This window comes from Lontra canadensis, unplaced genomic scaffold, assembly GCF_010015895.1.
Source record: "Lontra canadensis isolate GAN:19392208 unplaced genomic scaffold, GSC_riverotter_1.0 scaffold8, whole genome shotgun sequence".
Classification (NCBI taxonomy): Eukaryota; Metazoa; Chordata; class Mammalia; order Carnivora; family Mustelidae; genus Lontra; species Lontra canadensis.
Window position 1 is genome coordinate 293955 of NW_022631002.1, and position 21159 is coordinate 315113.

Genomic DNA, 21159 nt, shown 5'->3' on the forward strand with positions numbered 1-21159 from the left:
TGTGAAAGGAGAATTTAAGCAAAGAAGGAAAGGAACAGGGAGACACGGAAGCCTCGCCGTACAACAGATTGGACTAGACCTGGGACTCCAGTGGAACGTGGAGTCTCGGACCCCTCGCTCACACTTGACCGGCTTTCCAAACTTGTCCTTTCTGTAAATCCTGCTTCCTAGTGAAGCTCCTAGAACATAATGATACCCATAAGAAGGTTGAAAAGAGGGGCACCTGGGTGGCTCAGTGGGTTAAGCCTCTGCCTTCGGCTCGGGTCATGATTCCAGGGTCCTGGGATCGAGCCCCGCATCGGGCTCTCTGCTCAGCGGGGAGCCTGCTTCCCCCTTTCTCTCCTCCTGCCTCTCTGCCTACTTGTGGTCTATCTCTGTCAAATAAATGTAAAAAAAATAAATAAATAAAAAAGAGTTGGAAAGAGAAAGAGCCTAGAAAGTAAAAGTAAACTTTTTCATCTTAAAATAAAATTGTTTTCTGGGATCCTTATTTTTATTTATTTTTTACATAAAATATTCCAGAAGTACAGAGACCATTGTAAAAAGCACCCATATCCCCCACTCACATTAATGCTTTGCTCCCTTTCCTTTTTTTTGTTTCTGCTCAAAATAAAACAGTGCAGGCACTGTTGAAACACTTCTCCGGGGCCTGGGAGCCGAGGGAGCCTCCTCTGCCCTCTCCCCACCCCCTGCTCAGCTCTCTCTCAGTGTTTCTCCTCTCTCTCTCTCAAAAAAAAGGACAAAACAAAAAACCCTTCTCCGTCCAGCTCCCTAACGCGCTTTCCTTTTCCCTGAGGAAACCATTATCCTGAAGTTGATGTATAATCTTTTTTCTATTTTTATTTTATTTTGTTTTATTATTTTTGTAGTGGGGGAGGGTCAGAGGGAGAAGGACACAGGGCTCGATCTCATGACCCTGAGATCATGACCTGAGCCAAAATCAAGAGTCAGATGCTTAACTGAATGAGCCACCCAGCCACACCTCTTTTTTCTGTTTAATTTTTTCAATTCTGTTCTGGGGGTACAGCTGCTACGTTGCACGATCCCAGGGACCCATGGCCTACAGAATAACTACCTTGACTCACTTATCCATCGTTCTAACAGAACTCTTCGGTGAACTCCAATGTCATGTTTTGTTTTATTTATTTTCAAAGATGTTATTTACTTATGACAGAGAGTGAAAGAGGGAACACAAGCAGGGGGAGTGGGAGAGAGAGAAGCAGGCTTCCCGCTGAGCAGGGAGCCCGATATGGGGCTTGATCCCAGGTCGCTGGGACCGTGACCTGAGCTGAAGGCGCCCCAGTGTCATGTTTTAGTCGTGCTTCAGTAAACATCCTTCTGTGTATCCCCATGGAAACTCAGAATTTTTAGTGGAATTTCCTTAATTTTATAGATTAATTTGTGGATAGTTGACTTTGTTATAACTTTCCTTCTATGAACATAATATATCTTTTTAAGCCTTTCAGTTGTAGATTTTTCTGTCTTGTAAATTTTGTGTTCAGTATACTACTAGGTACTTAGATTTTATTGCTGTGAAAAGCACATTACTTTCTTTTTTTTTGTTTTTGTTTTTGTTTTTGCTGAGGTGGAGGTGCTCCCCTATTTCATAGTTATTTTTAGTAGCTAGGTAGTAGATTTTCTTTGTAGATACTCACATTGTCTATAAAAATAATTTGTCTTTTCTTTTTGATCTTTATACGTCTTCATTTTTGTCTTATTGTGTTGGGTAGACTTTTTAGTATTATATGAAACTGTAGAAATAAACTGTCTTGTTCCTGACTCAAATAGGAATGCTTCTACAGTTTTACCAATACTTGATTTGCTGTAGTCTCCTTATATTTTCATATGCTTTTTATGATATTAAGAAAGTTCCCTCTATGTGAATTTGCTAGGACTTTGAGCATGAATTAATGCTTTTTTGTGTCTCTGGAGATGGTTTGGGTGTTCTGTGATCCGCTGCAGGACGGACGACTTTGATTTTTCCACTGTCCTCCCATTCCTGGATCACTTCCTACTTGGTAATGATTTTTAATTGTGGAGGCTGTTGAATTCGAATTAGTAATACTTTAAGATTGTTGCATCTGTGTCTCACATGTTTTTACTCATGTTGGCTGCTTTGACATCAAGGTTTTAGCACCTCATGGAATGAATTGGGTGGCCTTCCCTTTTTCCCGGGTCCTAAACAGTCCGTATAACGCAGGGATTCTATGTTCCTTTAAGTTCGGTCAAACGTGGCTCTACAGTCCTCTGTTCCTGGAATCCATTTCAGAGGCAGGCTCTGGACAACTGTTTCAGTTTCTTGGATATTTGTTGGTCTAGTCAGGTTTTTTATTTATTCTTGAGTTAGTTGTATGTTTCTAGAAAACCATCTATTTTATCTAAATTTTCAAATTTACTGACATAGCATTGATTACCATGTATATATATATATTTTTTTTTTTAAGATTTTATTTATTTATTTATTTGACAGAGAGAGATCACAAGTAGACGGAGAGGCAGGCAGAGAGAGAGAAAGAGAGGGAAGCAGGCTCCCCACTGAGCAGAGAGCCCGATGAGGGACTCCATCCCAGGACCCTGAGATCATGACCTGAGCCGAAGGCAGCGGCTTAACCCACTGAGCCACCCAGGCGCCCTATATATATTTTTTTAAGTAGGCTCCATGCCCACCGTGGGACTTGAATTCAAAACCCTGAGATCAAGACCTTAGCCGAGTTCAAGAGTTGAATGTTTGACTGACTGAGCAATCCAGGCGCCCCCTGCCCTCGCCCCGTGATTTTTTTGTAATTCCTGTTGTTAATTTTGCCCTTCATGACTCTCTCTTGTTAAAGATTTGTCTGTTGTGTTAATTTTACTGCATAACTACTTTTTTGGTTTTTTTTGGTATTATTTTGGTCTTATCATACCGCTGATGTATTTTTTATCTTCTGTATTATTGCTTTTAGATTTTAACTTTACTATTGCCTTCTCCGTATTTCCTCAAGTTTACTCTTTTGTTCTTTTTATAGGTTCTGAAACTGGTTGTTTAACTCAGTGTTTTATAGTCTTTCTTGTGTTTTAATATAGGTATATCTTAATGTTAATTTTTTTTAAAGATTTTATTTATTTGTCAGAGAGAGAGAGAGCATGCACACACCAGCGGAGAGAGAAGCAGGCTCCCTGCTGAGCAAGGAGCCTGACACGGGACTTGATCCCAGGACCCTGGAATCATGACCTGAGCCTAAGGCAGAGGCTCAACCCACTGAGCCACCCAGATGCCCCTATTTCTAGGTTTTAAAAAATTGTTTTTGGAGGCCCCTGGGTGGCTCAGTCAGTGAAGCATCTGCCTTTGGCTTAGATCATAATCTCAGGATCCTGGGATCGAACCCTGCATCGGGCTCCCTGCTCAGTGGGGAGTCTCTCTCCCCACCCCCCCTACTCCCCACCCCCCGTACTCTCCACCCCCACTCATGCTCACCCCTCCCCCCAACTCATGCTCTCCCTTGCATTCTTTCTCTCTCAAATAAATAAAATCTTAAAAAAAATGTTTTTGTCAAAGTCAAATAAGGATATAGAGTTAAGTTTCAGTTTTATAAAGTTTATTAGGAGAAACAACCATCCCCCCCACCCCTCCCTGCCATTTCTTTTTCTCTGGAGGCAAGCATTTTCAACTTTTTTTTTTTTTTAAAGATTTTATTTATTTGTTTGAGAGAGAGAGAGAGATCACAAGTGGGCAGAGGCAGGCAGAGAGGGAGGGGGAAGCGGGCTCCCCGCTGAGCAGAGAGCCTGATGCAGGGCTCGATCCCAGGACCCCGAGATCATGACCTGAGCCGAGGGCAATGGCTTAAGCCACCAAGCTACCCAGGTGCCCTAAGCATTTTCAACTCTTAACTGAATTTTTTTTTTTTGAAGATTTTATTTATTTATTTGACAGACAGAGATCACAAGTAGGCAGAGAAGCAGGCAGAGAGAGAGGAGGAAGCAGGCTCCCCGCTGAGCAGAGATCCCGATGTGGGACTCGATCCCAGGGCCTGGGGATCACAACCTGAGCTGAAGGCAGAGGCAGAGACCAGGAGCCACCCAGGCGCCTCTCTTAACTGAATTTTGATATTTATCTTTACATTTATTTTCTTTTTTTCTTTCTTCCTTTCTTTTATTTTTTTTGGGGGCGGGCAGCTTATTTAACCCTCATATTTGGTAGGTAGTTTGGTGAGGTATAGAAATCTGGGTCGGAAATACTTTTCCTAAAATTTTTTAAAGTATTGCTCGGTTGAAGTCTGGCTTCTAGTGCTGACGTTGAGCTGGTATGTTTCTGATTCTTTGCACGTGACCTGTGTTTTTCTCCGGAGACTTCCTGTGCCTTTTTCTTCCCTGTGTTCTGAAATTTAACGGCTGTGCATTTTGGTATTTAGGTCTACTTTCATTTCTTGGCTGAGCAGAAGGTGGGCCTTTTAATCTGGAAATTCATGTCTTTCAGTATAAGAAATTTTCTCAGATACTTTAAAATCTTCTGTTATGAGAAATTTAAGACAGAAAATAGAATAGTGTTTATGTCACGCTCACATGCCCCCGCTGCTCTGGGCTGTTTGGAAGCAAACCCCAGGCCAGATGACGTCAGTAGCTTATTCCCCACGTGGCTCCTTGTGGCTCACACTTCTCAGGCACTGGGTGCCCGATTGTCTTCTGACTTGTTCGTTTTGCGTGTCTGTTTTTTGGGGTGTAATTTTCTCTCTTTTTAGTAGGATTTCTTCCAGTTTACCTGCCCGACCTTTCTGTTACTGTCTTAGCTCTTTGAGGATGAGTGGTGTCTGAAATGTCCTTTTCTGTGGGTTTCTGCATTTCCTCAGATTTGCTCTTTTCTTTTTCTTCGCATTGGTTTCTAATCCTGAAGCTCATGGCTTTCCGGTCCCCAGGTGCGTGGTGTGTTCCTCAGGCGCGGGCCGTCCTCTGCCTGGATGCGGCCTGCGAGGGGACTCCTGCTCTAGGACCCATCCATCTCCCTCCTTTCTCTGGTTCATCATCTGGGTTTGCAGCACTCTGGGGAGGGCTGCCCTTCTGCCTCACTGTTCATTCTGAGACGCTGTGTCCTGTAGGCCATACCACTGCCTGTGTCCCGTACCTGGGCTGCCACTCTGTGGCTCCTGCTCCTCTGAACATCTTTGTCATAGGACTTTGTTCTATAATTCTGTGTATTTTTAATGACATTAATTGGATGTTTTTCTCCATATTACTCATTAAAAGTCATAAATTCATTTTAAAAATTAGGAAATTACCCAAACTTTAATGAGAGAAGTAAAAATTATTTATAATCTCACTACCCTAAAACCCCAATGGCAGATATTTTTATATGACACATTATGAAACAGGACAATTTGATTGATGTAATGGTTTCTTTTTTTTTTTTTTTCTTTTTTTTAAATTTTATTTATTTATTTGACAGAGGGAGAGATCACAAGTAGGCAGGAAGGCAGGCAGAGAGAGAGAGGAAGGGAAGCAGGCTCCCCACGGAGCAGAGAGCCCAATGCGGGGCTCGATCCCAGGACCCTGGGATCATGACCTGAGCCGAAGGCAGAGGCTTTAACCTCTGAGCCACCCAGGCGCCCCAGTTTCTTTTTTTTTCTAAAAACAGGGTCATACTATAAGGTATGGGTAATAGATTATATCATGTATTTTTGTTCTGTGGTAATTTTTGGAATTGTGAGCTTGAGAGCTAATTTGAGTCATGGTTGACTTGGGTTTTCATGTTTTCTCCTGATCCAGGGCAGATAAAATTCCCCTGTCTCTGTACTCCACCTATTGCCAAGCCTGCTCCACTGCCAGAGAGAAGAAGCCAGAAAGTAAGGTTAATGGCTCTGTCCCTGAGACGGGCACCTTTCTGCCTCCCTGGTCACAAGGTATGCGGGCAAGACCTTGGCCAGTGCCGGTCTGGCTCAGTCAGGACAGACCTACCCTACTTGTCAGGTCCCAGCCTGGAGGCCTTGGCAAGTTCCCTCCTGGGGCACCTCCCTGTTGTGCTGCGTGAGGCTGTGATGCACCTTCTGCTTGCTTATCTGGATTTGGGTGACCTGTCAGACGAGGCAGCCAGGCTTGGGGCCCGCAGTGTTGATTCTTTGAAGTGGGATATGACTGGGGGGTCTGCTTATTGGGTCGGCCGAGGCTTTTCTCTTGAGTTGGAGCTCGCTCGGCTCACGAGGTTGAGGGCTACAGGCCTGGGTCTGATCTGCAACAGCCTGCTTGCGGCAGCAGTGCTGGAAGCCACTGGGCAGCCTTGCTGGCAGATTCCTACCCACCCCATGGTCTCCACTAACTGGGCGATGGTGGGAGGCCGATCAGGAGGGCCTGGTTCCTCAGCACTGTCACATGGTTTAAATCCTCTGACCTCTGCCGGGTCAGCTCGGCTGAATGAGGCTGTGTTTTCTAGTTCTGTCTCCCCAAACCCTTCCTCTTACACACTTGGATGATTTCTCACAGCCACGGAGACTGAAGAACTTGAGAGGGCAAAGAATGAAAGTCCCAGGTCTCACACTTGTTTGCACCAGTATTGAAACAGCTCACCTCTGTGCTGGGGGTACCAGCGAGGCTGTAGGGCTGTGTCCCGTGTGTGAGAGGCAGCTCCTCCCTACTACGCAGCCCCCTGGCCCTGCCTTGGGGGCCTCAAGAATATTCACTATACTTTATCTGGCAGGGCTTATAAAAGAAGCCTTATGATTTCTGGTTTTGTCCTAGTGTTTACCTTGTGAGGCTCACTGCGTTTATCCCTTGTCTTCTCTGGTGACCCCAGAACTGAAACTTATTCTGCTTTTAAAACATACGTAGTGTGCATTCCTTTTTTTTTTTTTTTTTTTTAAGGTTTTATTTATTTGACAAAGCACTAGAGCACGAGCAGGGGGACGGGCAGAGGGAGAGGTATAAGTAGGCTTCCCGCTAAGCAGTGAGCTGGATGTGGGGCTGGACCCCAGGGCCCTGAGATCATGACCTGAGCCAAACAAAGGCAGACGCTTAACCAACTGAGCCACTCCGGTGTCCCTCGAAACATTTTTCTTGAAGAGCTAGCAAGATGGTGGTGGAGTAGGAGACCTACATTTCGTCTGGTCCCAGGAATTCAGCTACTGAGTTATTAAACCATTCTGAACACCTATGAACTCAACAGAAGATCGAAGAAAAGAATAGCAGCACTTCTATGAACTGAAAAGCGACCCCTTTCTGGAAGTTTCACATCTCCTCTGATTTGTTTTTCTGGAGTCGTTGCTACCCTTTCAGCATTTTGTTTTCTTGTTCTTCTAGTTCTCTGGACAAAATGATGAAATGGAAATACTCACCTCAAAAAAAAGAACAAGAGGCAGTACCGACTGCCAGGGACCTGATCAGCACGGACATTAGTAAGATGATGAAACTAAGAGTTCAGAATAGCAGTTATAAAGATACTAGCTGGGCTTGAAAAAAAGCATAGAAAATACGAGAAAATCCCTTTCTGGAGAAATAAAATCTAACCAAGTCAAAATCAAAAAGGTCATTAAAATCAAAAAGTTTGTTAATGAGGTGTAATAAAAAGTGGAGGCTCTAACTGCTCAGATAAATGAGGCAGAAGAGAGAATTAGTGATCTAGAAGACCAAGTAATAGAGAATAAAGAAGCTGAGAAAGAGATAAACAACTATTAGATCATGAGAGGAGAATTCAAGAGACAAGTGATATCATAAAATGAAGTAATACTAGAATAATTGGCATCCCAGAAGAAGAATAAAGAAAGAGGGGGCAAAAGGTATATTGGAGCAAATTATAGTGGAGAACTAACCTAATTTGGGGAAGAAAACATATCAAAATCTAAGAGGCACATAGAACCCCCCCAAAATCAATAAAAATTGGTTAACACCTCATCATCTAATAGTAAAATTAACAAGTGTCAGAGACAAAGAGAAAATCCTAAAAGCAGCTCAGAAGAAGAGGACTGACTGTAACCTACAATAGAAGAAACATTAAATTGGCAGCAGACCTATCCACAGAGACCTGACACTCCAGAAAGTACTGGCATGACATATTCAGGGCACTAAATGGGAAAAATATGCAGCCAAGAATACTATATCCAGGTAGACTGTCATTGAAAATAGAAGGAGAGACAAAAAGCTTCCAGGACAAACAAAAACTAAAAGAATTTGTGAACACCAAAACAGCCCTACAAGAAATTTTGAAAGGGGTCTTCTAAGCAGAGAGAGAGCCTAAAAGTAATATAGACTAAGAAAAAAACCAGAGACAATATACAGCAGCGGTCATCTTACAGGCAATACAGTGCACTAAATTCATATCTTTCACTAGTTCCCCTGAACGTAAATGGACTAAATATCCTAATCAAAAGACACAGGGTATCAGATTGTATAAAAACGTAACACCCATCTATATGCTGCCTGCAAGAGACTCATTTTAGACCCAAAGAGACCTCCGGATTTGAAGTGAGGAGGTGGAAAACCAATTGCCATGCTAATGAACAGTAAAAGAAAGCTGGAGTGGCGATCTGTATATCCAACAATTTAGATTTTAAACCAAAGACTATAATAAGAGATGAGGAAGGACACTCGACCATACTTAAATGGTATATCCAACAAGAAGATCTAACAGTTGTAAATATTTATGCCCCTAACATGGGAGCAGCCAATTATATAAGCCAATTAATAACAAAATCAGGGGCGCCTGGGTAGTTCAGTGGGTTAAACCTCTGCCCTCGGCTCAGGTCACGGTCTCAGGGTCCTGGGATTGAGCCCCACATCGGGCTCTCTGCTCAGCGGGGAGCCTGCTTCCCCCTCTCTCTCTGCCTGCCTCTCTGCCTACTTGTGATCTCTTTCTCTGTCAAATAAATAAATAAAATCTTTAAAAAATAACAAAATCAAACACATTGACAATAATACAATAATAGTAGGGGACTTTAACACCCCCCTCACTGATGTGGACAGATCATTCATCTAAGCAAAAGATCAACAAATAAGGACTTTGAATGACACACTGGACCAGATGGACATCACAGATATATGCAAAAAATTCCATCCCAAAGCAACAAAATACACATTCTTCTCTAGTGCACATGGATCTATTCTCCAGAATAGATCACATTGTGGGTCACAAGTCAGATCTCAACCGGTACCTAAAGATTGGGATCACTCCCTGCATATTCTCAGACCACAATACTTTGACACTCGAACTCAATCACAAGCAGGAAGTTGGAAAGAACTCAAATACATGGAGGCTAAAGAGCATCCTACTAAACAATGAATCGTCAACAGGAAATTGAAGAATGAACAAAGTTCATGGAAACAAATGAAAATGAAAACATAACTGTTCAAAATATTTGGGGTGCAGCAAAGGCGCTCCTAAGAGGAAAGTATATAGCAGTACAAACCTTTCTCAGGAAACAAGAAAGGTCTCAAATGCACAACCTAACTTTATACCTAAAGGAGGTGGAGAAAGAGCAAAGAAAGCCTAAACCCAGCAGGAGAAGAGAAATAATAAAGATTGGAGCTGAAGTTAATGCAGTAGAAACTAAAAGAATGGAACAGATTGATGAAAGTAGGATCTTTTCCTTTGAAAGAATAAGATTGATAACCCTCTGGCCAGACTTAAACAAAAGAAGAGAGAAAGGACCCAGATAAAATCATGAATGAAAGAGGAGAGATCACAACCAACACCAAAGAAATACAGACGATTATAGGAGCGCCTGGGTGGCTCAGTTAAGCATCTGTCTTCAGTTCAGGTCATGATCCTGGGATCGAGCCCCGCATTGGACTTCCTGCTCAGCGGGAAGCCTGTTTCTCCCTCTCCCGCTCCCCCTGCTTGTATTCCCTCTCTTTCTGTCTCTCTGTGTCAAATAAATAAATAAAATCTTTTAAAAAAACAATTATAAGTACATATTATGAACAAGTATATGCCAAAAAATCAGGTAATCTGGAAGAAATGGATACATTCCTAGAGATGTATAAACTTCCAAAACTAGAAACAGGAAGAAATAGAACACCTGAACAGAACCATAACCAGCAAGGAAATTGAAGTAGTCATCAAAAATCTCCCAACAAACCAGAGCCCAGGGCCAGACGGCTTCCCAGGGGAATTATACCAAACATTTAAAGAAGAATTAATACCTATTCTTCTGAGACTTCCAAAAAATAGAAATGGAAGGAAAACCTTTAAACTCATTTTATGAAGACAGCATTACCTTGATCCCCAAATCAGACAAAGGCCCCATCAGAAAGGAGAATTACAGACCAATTCCTTGTTGAACATAGATGCAAAAATTCTCATGAAAATACTAGTCAGTAGGATCCAACAGTACATTAAAAGGATTATTCACCATGACCAAGTGGGATTTATCCCAGGACTGCAAGGTTGGTTCAACATCCACAAACTAATCAATGTGATACAACACATTAATAAAAGAGAACAAGAACCATATGATCCTCTTAATAGACGCAGAAAATGTGTTTGACAAAGTACAGCATCCTTTCTTGATCAAAACTCTTTATAGTCTAGGGATAGAGGGTACATTCCTCAATATCATCAAAGCCATCTATGAAAAACCCACAGTGAATATCATTCTTTGATGTATGAAAAACAGAGCTTTTCCCCTGAGGTCAGGAACAAAGCAGGGATACTGACTATGACCACTGCAAGTCCTAGCCTCAGCAACCAGACAAGAAGAAGAAATAAAAGGCATCTGAATCAGCAAAGAAGAAGTCAAACTCTATCTTTTTGCAGATGAGATGCTTTATATGGGAAACCCAAAAGACTCCACTCCAAAACTGCTAGAACTCATACAGGAATTCAGTAAAGTGACTGGATATAAAATCAATGTACAGAAATCAGTTGCATTTCTTTCTTTCTTTCTTTTTAAGATTTTATTTATTTATTTGACAGAGATCACAAGTAGGCAGAGAGACAGGAGGGCAAGCATGCTCCCCGCTGAGCACAGAGCCTGATGCGGGGCTCAATCCCAGGACCCTGGGATCATGACCCAAGCCGAAGGCAGAGGCTTAACCCACTGAGCCACCCACAGGCCCCGATCAGTTGCATTTCTATACACCAACAGCTAGACAGAAGAAAGAGAAATTAAGGAGTCAATCCCATTTACAGTTGTACCTAATCCCATAAGATTACCTAGGAATAAATCTAACCAGAGAGTCAAAGAATCACTACTCAGAAAAGTATAGAGCATTCTTGAGAGAAATTGAGGAAGACACACAGAAATGGAAGATAGTTCCATGGTCATGGATTGGAAGAACAAATATTTTAAAAATGTCTATGCCACCTAGAGCAGTTCTACACATTTAGTGCAGTCCCTATCAAAATACCATCACCTTCTTTCACAGAAAGGGAACAAATAATCCTAAAATTTATACAGAACCAGGAAGGATCCCGAATAGCCAGATGAATGTCAACAACAGAAACCAGAGCTGTGGACATCGCCATGCCTAACTTGAATACACTAGAAAGCTTTGATCGTCAAGACAGCATGGTACTGGCACAAAAACAGACACATAGATCGATGGACTAGAGTAGAGAGCTCAGATATAGACCCTCAACTCTGTGGTCAACTAATCTTTGACAAAGCAGGAAAGAATGTCCAATAGAAGAAAGATAGTTTCTTCAATATATGGTGTTCGGAAAATTGGGACAGCCACATGCAGAAAAATGACACTGGACTGTTTCCTTACACCACACACAAAGACAAACTCAAAATGGCTAAATGTGAGCCAGGAATCCATCAAAATCCTTGAGGGGAACGCAGGCCTCAACCTCTTTGACCTCAGCTGTAGCAAATTCTTGCTAGAAACATCGCCAGATGCAAGGGAAGCAAGGGCAAAAATGAACGATTGGGATTTCGTCAAGATAAAAAGCTTTCCATGGGGCTCCTGGGTGGCTCAGTGGGTTAAAGGCTCTGCCTTCGGCTTGGGTCGTGATCCCAGAGTCCTGAAATCAAGCTCCGCATCGGGCTCTCTGCTCAACGGGGAGCCTGCTTCTTTGCCTACCTGTGATCTCTCTCTCAAATAAATAAATAAAATCTTAAAAAAAAAAAAAGATAAAAAGCTTTTCCACAGCAAAAGAAACGTCAACAAAACCAAAAAACCAACAGAATGGGAGAAGATTTTTGCAAATGACATATCAGATGAAGGGTTATTATCCAAAATCTATAAAGAACTCAACCAAACTCAACACCCAAGGAACAAATAATCCAATGAAGAAATGGGCAGAGGACATGAACAGACATTTCTGCAAAGACATGTAAATGGCCAACAGACACACGAAAATGGGCTCAGCATCACTCGGCATCAGGGGAATACAGTGGGACGCCACCTCACACCAGTCAGAATGGCTACAATTAACAAGTCAGGAAACGACAGATGCTGGCGAGGACGCTGAGAAAGGGAGACCCTCCCGCGCTGTTGGTGGGAATGCCAGCTGGTGCAGCCACTCTGGAAAACAGCATGGAGGTTTCTCGAAAACTTAAAAATAGAGCTCCCTTCCAACCCAGCAATCTCACTACTGGGTATTTACCTCAAAGATACAAATGTAGCGATCTGAGGGGTCACCTGCATCCCAGTGTATATAAGAGCAATGTCCACAATAGCCAGACTACAGAAAGAGCCCAGATGTCCATTGACAGATGAGTGGATAAAGATGTGGTGTATGTATATACAATGGAACATTATGCAACCATCAAAAATTGAGATCTTGCCTTTTGCAATGATGTGAATGGAACCAGAGGCTGTTATGTTAAGCAAAATAAGTGAATCAGAGAAAGACAATTACCATACGATCTGATCTCATGGATGTGTGAAATTTGAGAAACAAGGCAGAGGATCACAGGGGAATCTAGAGAAAATGAAGAAAGATGAAGCCAGAGGGAGACAAACCATAAGAGACTCTTAATCTCAGGAAACAAACTGAGGGTTGCTGGAGTGGAGGGGGTGGGAGGGGTGGGGCAACTGGGGGATGGACACTGGAGGTGGACCATATGTGCTATGGTGAGTGCTGTGAATTGTGTTGAATTGATGAATCACAGACCTGTACCCCTGAAGCAAGACATTATGTGTTTAAAAAAAAAAAAAAAGGAACATTTTTCTTTTACAAATATGTGATCAGATCTTTTTTTCATAAATTTATGCAATATATGTTGAGAGCTAGTAATCATCTTATATATACTAATTCTTAGCTTTGTTCTTTTTTTTTTTTTTAAGATTTTATTTATTTGACAGAGATCACAAGCAGGCAGAGAGGCAGGCAGAGAGAGAGAGAGAGAAGCAGGCTCCCCGCTGAGCAGAGAGCCCGATGTGGGGCTCGATCCCAGGACCCTGAGACCATGACCCGAGCTGAAGGCAGAGGCTTAACCCACTGAGCCACCCAGGCGCCCCCTTAGCTTTTTTCTTTACATCTTATTCTTTTTTTAATATCCTGTCATAAAAAACAGTATGACAATGTTACTTAAAATTCGGAGAAATGGAATAAATTGTCACTCATCCACAATCCTATGTCCCCACCCAGACTCCCGCACTCTGCTTCTGGTCCTTTTTCTTTACATTTTAATCTTTATGGCATGTTGTGCATAAACCGTGTTTTTTCTTAAGTTAAACATTTATGAACAAATTTCTGATCCAATGATCAGTGCCCAGCAGCGCCTCCCCTCGTCTGGCGCCTCTGTCTGCCCTTCTCACCGACGAGCTGCGTCCAGGGCTGTATGTCCTGTCGTCTCCCAGGTGCAGCCCCAGGGAAGACGGCGGACGCCAGCTGCGTGGAGGAGCCTCTGGGACTGCTTGCGGCTGCGCTCAGAGAGTTCCGAGCTGCCGTGGCAGACCCCGCGCAGGGTGATGGTGAGGACCTGGCCGAGGGCGGGGCTGTCTGCGGCGGGTTTTCGCGGGCGGCGTGGGTGTCCTCCGGGGCCTGCGTTCGGTTCAGCCTGAGTGCGGCGCTGGTGGCTGCTGGCCAGGGCTCGGCTCTCGTTCAGGCTGTCATAGACCCTTAGCAGGGACGACCACTCTGCCATTGGACAGTCCGGCAGGACAGAGGATGGGGAGGGAGAAAACTGGCATTCCGAGGCTCTGGGGTATTTTTCTGAAGGGACTGACAAGCAGGGCCACTAAGCGCTAGGCCTCTGCTTCTGTGCGATGAGGTCCTAGAAAGTGGCGAGGCGCAGATGTTCGCTTGTGGAGGAAGAATGTGACCGGTTCACACTACAGAGTGGCAGTCCATGAAATCAAATGTTGATGTCTCATCGAAGCGATTTTTGTTGGGAAAAATGCAGAATCTAAAATAAACCATATTTTTACCCAGGAAGTATAGTAAGTTTTTATAGATCGTAAACCATTGTATTCAAACGAGGACAGAATGTTCAGTCAGAGCCTCCCAGAGGAAGTATTCCCAACGCCAGCTTAGCGTCCCCACTCGCGGTGGCACCCAGCGCCCTGGGTGTGTGGCCTTTAGGAGCTGCACTCCCATGAAGTAGGGACACGTGGAGGCCGGGGCGGGACCCCCGGGCTTCAGCAGGATCCCGACAGGTCCAGTCAGCCTTGTTTCTAGCCGCACACTTGCCGGTTCCAGCAGGCCCGGTGGCCCGTTGGTTTCCCTGCCTCGCGCCTGGAGGCTGGCGGCGGGATGCAGAGCCTCAGCAGGTGTAACCGCGTGAGGGGGACTCGCGAGTGTGCGTGCAAAGTGGAGGTCTCTGATGGCGAAGGAGCACGTGGACCCCTCCGAGAACCGGGCGAAAGGCAGTGTGCAGCCCCGGCCCCGCTCTGTCGCATCTTGTGCCCGTCTCGTGTCGCAGTCTGCCCCGCTTCTTGGGGGACATGCGCCAAGTGCAGGCGTGGCTGGGTGTCCGTGGCTGTCTGGCTCCTCTCACCGTGGCCTTCGTCTGCAGTTCTTTCTGCTCACCTGGCACGGGTCTCCGAGCGGCTCAGCTCCGTCCTGGGCCCGGGTGAGGAGGACAGCAGCCTGGGGCGCTCTCGGGTCCAGCTCAGCCTTCGGGCTCCACACCTGGAGGCGCGGGAACAGGAGGTGAGTGCGGGCTGTGGGCGCTGGGCTGTCGAGTGGGCCGGTTTGGGGAAACAAGGCGTGGGGAGGTGGGCCTGCGCCGCCCAGGGTCAGCCCACCCCCACCCCTGCGTGTACAGACTCCTTTTAAATTTCTGCAGAACACGCAGCAGATGGTGTTTGCGGCCCCAAAGACTAAAACTCTTGACCCTCTGGGCCTGTAGAGACGAGTGTGCGGACACCGTTCCCTGTTGCACCATCTCAGGGACGGGACTGTGGGCCACCTACGCTGCCATCCATTGGGATTCGGGAATGGGGTTCGGCCGCCGGTCAGCGTGAGCATTTCCTCCGCAGATGTGCACCTGCTTTGCCGTGTCCAAAGCGTCAGCAGTCCGTCGGGCTCCGGCTCTCTCCAGGACTCTGTCCCTCAGTGACCGTCTCTCTGTCTCTGTCAGGTCGCGGACCTCCTGTTGACATCTTTCTGTCAGAACCTGATGGCGGCCTCCAGCTTCACACCAGCAGACAGGTAGAGGCTGGTGCTTTTCCCGGGGCGGTGTGGGGCTGCGCACAGCGGCGGGGGGCTGAGAGCGGGTCTCCCCAGTGCAGTGAGCTTCTCCCTGTCTTCCGTGATGAGGACGAGGAGCGTGGCTGTCCGTCCCTAGTCTGGCTCTCACCCTGGGTCCTGCCTTCTGCCTTCTGTCCTGGTTGGGGGTCCCAGGTGGGGTGGCGGGGCCGTGCTGACTTTGCTCGGGTGGAGACAGGGCGGAGGGTGAGCAGCACCGCAGGGGAGCCCGCTGTTTGGGGAACAGCCCAGTTATTTTTCGGGCCTCCTGTGTGTGACGGCTCACACGGCAGACTCCATGGGAGGGCCGTGCAGGGCCAGGACTGGCCAGACTGCTGGTCTCGGGGCTGTCTCTGCAGGCAGGGTCCCTGGGCTGCGCGCTTCGTGACAACTGTGTGTGGACGCAGGCTCCTCCCTGTCATGCTCACCCGGCTCTGCCAGCTGCTCCGTCACCAGGTAGGGCCGCTGCCTCCCTCTTTCTGGGATGTGGGCTCTGCCCTCCTTCCTGGAGAAACACCGTCTCCCGTTTCAGGGCCCAAGCCTGAGTGCCTCCCACGTGCTGGGCTTGGCTGCCCTGGTCGTGCACCTGAGCGAGTCCAGGTCTGCGCTCCCAGACGTGCACGTGGCCCTTCCTGCCCCCGCCGAGAGCCTCCCTGTCCCAGAGTTCTTCAGTAGCCTTCTGCCGTTTGGAACCGCGGAGACCTCACTCTTCTGCCTGAAGTGAGCTGCTCCTCCCGCCCCTCCGCTCCCTAACCCTGACCGCCTCTCCGCTCTCCAGAGAGGAGCACATTCTCATCAGATAAAACTGGCCAAAACAGACACGCTCCATAGATAGTCACCCTTTAACGTTTAGTACCTGTCTTTCCCGAGTCTTCTATTGTATTTCCGTGTGTATTTCCTTGTTTACAAACATGAGATCATGTTTGTAAACTGCCTTTTAAGACATCAGCGATAGACTGTAGATCCCTTCCTGTGTCATCAAGCCATCTTTGGGTTGAGGCGAGCATTACTGGGTTTTGTCTTGGGGGTGCCTGGTATCCAGTTGGACCCATCCTTCTGGCTGGGTTGCTGGGCTTCCCCTTGGCAAGTAGTTATTACCTTGGGGTGAGTTCCTGCACCCGGAGTTGTTCAGTCCTAAGAAGGTCATCTGAAAGGGTTTCGAGACCCGTCATTCTAGAAGTTGGTGCTAGCATATACCTCCACGGTTCCTTCAAAAGCCACTGTGGGCCAGATGCATTCCAGGACCTGGGGTGGAAGCGCATCCCCGCCCTTGTGTGTGGGGGGCGGTGCTGGGGAGAGGTGGGCTGGTGAAGGTGAGAGCGGCTGCCCCCCCAGGGAGGGCAGGGATGGGGCCCTGGGAGGCTGGACTTGGTCCCAGGGTGAGCAGATGGAGGGTCAGGGAAGAAGCCAGGAAGCTCCAGTGAGAGTTCTTTGCTGGTCCTGGGACTGCGGTCCATGGACAGAACTGACAGAAGACATCAGGGATTAGAGCGGGGAGAGACCTGTGCTGGAATGGCTGCCATGAAGCCCTGAGCCCTCCCCAGCGGGAGGCAGAGCCGTCTGCCTCTGAGGGGCTTTGGGCAACACTGAGAGTCCCCCCCCCCCAGCAGTCATTCGTGAAGGTGCCCTGGTCCCCCTTCCTTCCTCAGCACCTTCCTCCCTTCCCCTCGACCCCGGGGTCAGTCTCTTCTCATTGGGCTCTTCCTCCCAACACTTGATAACCCAACACAGGCAGGCAAAGTCTCCACCGTAGGCCGAGCTTAAAATTGGGCCTGCTTCTGTCTGGTTCCACAGACTTCCTGCAGGAAGGAACAGTGACTGGGTGAGCGGAAACCCTTTCAGATGACAGGTCAGCAGCACCGTTAGCCCCATCTGACTTGATGGCTTTTGTCCCGCCATGACTCTCTACATGCCGTAAAGGCAAGCCTGTACTTGAACAGCCTGACCGTTGCTGTGTTTTCTGGGTCTGGGCCTTCTGCGTAGACAGAGCTCAGACCTACAGGTGTAATGGGGCCCGGTTCCCGAGGGCTCAGGGGAGCCAGCCTGGCCCCGAACCGAGACCAAGACTGCCCCTTGGGACATCTGGTTTAGAATGCAGTCAGTTCAGTTTTGTGAAATTCACACTACTGTTATATTTCCTTATTTTGCATGCAGCACATTTGTACATTTTATGTTTTCTATTTTCAGATTTTGTACAGCGGCAATTTCTTACTCTTTGTGTAAGTCTCCTTCTGTGTCGCAAGATACTTTGTACAGCTGCTTATCTCCAGCCCTCCTGAAAAAGGTAGGTCTGTCCACATCCTCTTCTGCATTTGGTGCAGCTCCAGTTTCGTGCAGGTTTCTAGTGAAGGCCCAGCTCTCTGCTCTCTCCCCACCCCCTCTCTGCACAGTTGTGCTCTCTTGTGCATCAGACTGTGTCCTGGGGGCTGCCTCACCTGTCTCCTGGGGCTGAACACGGCCTTTCTCTTTTGCTCGCAGACTTAAGATGAAAGGGGGCAAGTAAGATGACAAAGACCATGAATGTCCCTCCTTTTCTTTTTTCCTTAAAGATTTTATTTATTTATTTGACAGAGAAAGATCACAAGCAGGCAGAGGCAGGCAGAGAGAGAAAGAGGAGGAAGCAGGCTCCTTGCTGAGCAGAGAGCCCGATGTGGGGCTCAATCCCAGGACCCTGGAATCATGACCTGAGTCGAAGGCAGAGGCTTAACCTACTGAGCCACCCAGGCGCCCCGTCCCTCCTTTTTTAAAAAGAAACAGACACTGATTTTTGTGAAATAGGTATACTAAAAGATAAATATTTGTGGAAGGTATCTTTGTATTTAAACAAGAGTTCTGATTTTCTCAAAAGACCTCCCTCATCTATTGAATGCTTGTTGTATTTATTACAAGACCAGAGAAACTTAGAGAATTTATTTATTCTAGAGGGAGGTGAGCACAGGGTGGGTGTGGGGGGGCAGAGGGAGAGAGAGAATCTCAAGCAGACTGCACTGAGCACACAGCCTGATGTGGGACTCGATCTCTAACCCTAAGGTCATGACCTGAGTCAAAATCAAGAGTTGGATGCTTAACTGACTGAGCCACCCAGGCATCCCAAAAGCAGAGAAATTTAAAGATGTGTACTAGAAACCTTCGGTGGCAAAAGTGAACTTGAAGTTAGAATGGAAACCAGCGTGACTCCTTTGGTGGAGTTTTTTTTTTTTTTTTTTTTTTTTTTTTAAAGATTTTTTTTATTTATTCGACAGAGAGATATCACAAGTAGACAGAGAGGCAGGCAGAGAGAGAGAGAGAGAGAGAGAGAGAGAGGGAAGCAGGCTCCCCGCTGAGCAGAGAGCCCGACGCGGGACTCGATCCCAGGACCCTGAGATCATGACCTGAGCTGAAGGCAGCGGCTTAACCCACTGAGCCACCCAGGCGCCCGTTTGGTGGAGTTTTAAGGAACATCTTATGAAGTTGAAATGCAGATCTCGGTTCCAGGCGTCACATGAGAATCCATTGAGAAACCCTGGTCCTGCCCATGGGTTAAGTGGGGTCTGGGCACACTTGTGCTCCTGTCATTGGTGTTGAGGAACTTAGGCTCGGGTGCCTGCGTTTTGAAGCCTGCAACAGAGATTAGGAGGTGGCCCAGACAAGGAAGTTCCTGGTCCAACCTTGTGTGATTCTGAGGGGCGTCCCTATCCCTGCCCTGGTCACCTCGAGCAGCCTGTAGTTCAGTGAACATCAAGAAAAGTCCGATCTCCCAGCGGCAGACATAAGTGTACTCCCAGACAGTCTGGCGCTTCTCCACTCGGCATCCTCTTTCAGTGGAAACACCAGTGCCAGCAGCGGGCTGGGGAGAGCGCCCTCGCTAGCTGCGGGGTCGCCGCCGCCCCGCCGTGTGGGGGACAGTTTAGAACCTGCAATCCTGCCTCCAGGTGTTGCCCCCAGGACACCGACAGACGTGCGCCTACATGTACAGACGGGGCTGGTCACCGAAATGACATCCGTAGCTGAACCACGGAGCCCAGAGTGCCCCGGGAGGCGTTGGCAAGGCCACTCGCGTGTCCACGGGGTCTCCGAGCTGCCCGGCCGTGGGCGCACAACAGCTTTACTGTGTCTCTTCAGTTCCAGTTCATTCTCTTCAGGCTGTTCTCCGAAGCCCGAGAACCCCCGTGTCAGGAGGACGCAGCCGGCCTTCCCTGGAGGCTCCTGTGCCTGCCGTCCGCAGACTGGCGGCGAGTCGCCCTCTGTCTGTGGAAACAGAGAACCTTCCAAGAACTGTTGAAGGAGAAGGAAGTTCACGTAGGTCCTGCTGCCCTTTTCCTGCTTCTCACCTCGTCCTAGTGCACGGGGTTTTGCGGATAGATTTGGGGTGTCCTGAGGACATGGTGGGCCAGCCCGAAGCTGAAGCAGCACAGAGGCAGCTTTGCTGGAAAGCGCTGGGTGTTACCGCCGAGTCCCATGGCCTCGTAAGAAGTAAGGCTGAAAGGTCATTTCTACTCTGCCCACTCCCCTGGCACTGACGCTTTGCAGAAGGTCGTAGGGTGAATAAACCTCTCCTTGGAGCGTAGCTGCCAGGCCCCGATTTGGACTGGGCCTGATCTGAGCGTGGTCACGGGGGGCCTCGGCCTGCTCCGGCCAACAGGCTACGTTACTGGTCTGCTGCCCGTTCGTAACCTTTCATTTGTTCCTTGCGTGTTTGCTTATTTCGGTCTTTAGAGAGGAAACTCTCAATTGTTTATCCAGTTCTTTTACCAGAGCACGTGTGACAGCGTGTGTTTAGCACAAGCAATGCACTGGGAGCACTCACTGCCCGTGGGCAGCGTAGCCGGTGTCTCCGAGGGCCGCCGCCCCTCTGCTCTCGGGTGATCGTGGATGTGGGCATGTGCGTGTGTCCCTGAGCAGGGAGCTACTCTGTATCGCTGGCTCTGGTCCTGACAGGGAGTGTGCTGCGCGCGCATTTCTGGAGTGTGCTTTTTTTTTTTTTTTTTTTAAGATTTTATTTATTTATTTGACAGACAGAGATCACAAGTAGGCAGAGAGGCAGGCAGAGAGAGAGAGAGAGAGAGAGGAGGAAGCAGGCTCCCCGCTGAGCAGAGAGCCCGATGCGGGACTCGATCCCAGGACCCTGAGATCATGACCTGAGCCGAAGGCAGAGGCTTAACCCACTGAGCCACCCAGGGCCCCTGGAGGGTGCACTTTTACACACAGTGTGAGGTTTTGAGATTAGCCCACGTTCATGCGTGGAATCGTTGCAAGAATTCCAGAGGGACACCTGTGCTACCGGGAGTGTTGTGCTGTGGTGACTTTGCCCCACTCACAACTGCGGTCGTGGCGGTGGTGCTGTGCAGGAACTGAGCACGGTGCAGATGTCCCAGGTTAACTGTTCCAAACCAGGCAGTGTGCTGGAGAATTCCATCTCAGAGGACGAGTTTGAGTGGCTGTCGTGAGCCTCCCGTTCAGAGGTAAACGAAGCAATATCTGAGTTCTTCGTCAAGGGCTCAGGGTCAGAGCCTTAGGCTGACCGCCAGGAACGGCGAGAGGACAGAGACCAGTGGAGGCACACAGCTGCCTTCGCGTGAGGCTCCCAGTCGTGCCTCGGGGACAGTAGAGTGTCACCAAGCTGACCTGTGGTTTCTGCGTCC

At 47.6% G+C, this 21159-nt stretch overlaps 1 protein-coding gene across 2 annotated transcripts in view; it reads left to right on the forward strand.

Moving 5' to 3' along the window:
• The window catches only part of FANCA (FA complementation group A), a 50973-nt gene that overhangs the window by 16347 nt on the left and 13467 nt on the right, over nucleotides 1–21159 (forward strand). For both annotated transcript variants that reach the window (XM_032853733.1, XM_032853732.1), the window contains exons 14-21: nucleotides 5737–5813; nucleotides 13708–13821; nucleotides 14865–15001; nucleotides 15432–15502; nucleotides 15898–15994; nucleotides 16071–16258; nucleotides 17726–17822; nucleotides 19640–19816. In XM_032853733.1, coding sequence (XP_032709624.1) covers nucleotides 5737–5813; nucleotides 13708–13821; nucleotides 14865–15001; nucleotides 15432–15502; nucleotides 15898–15994; nucleotides 16071–16258; nucleotides 17726–17822; nucleotides 19640–19816 — 958 coding nt within the window. The remainder of the gene's footprint in view (nucleotides 1–5736; nucleotides 5814–13707; nucleotides 13822–14864; nucleotides 15002–15431; nucleotides 15503–15897; nucleotides 15995–16070; nucleotides 16259–17725; nucleotides 17823–19639; nucleotides 19817–21159) is intronic.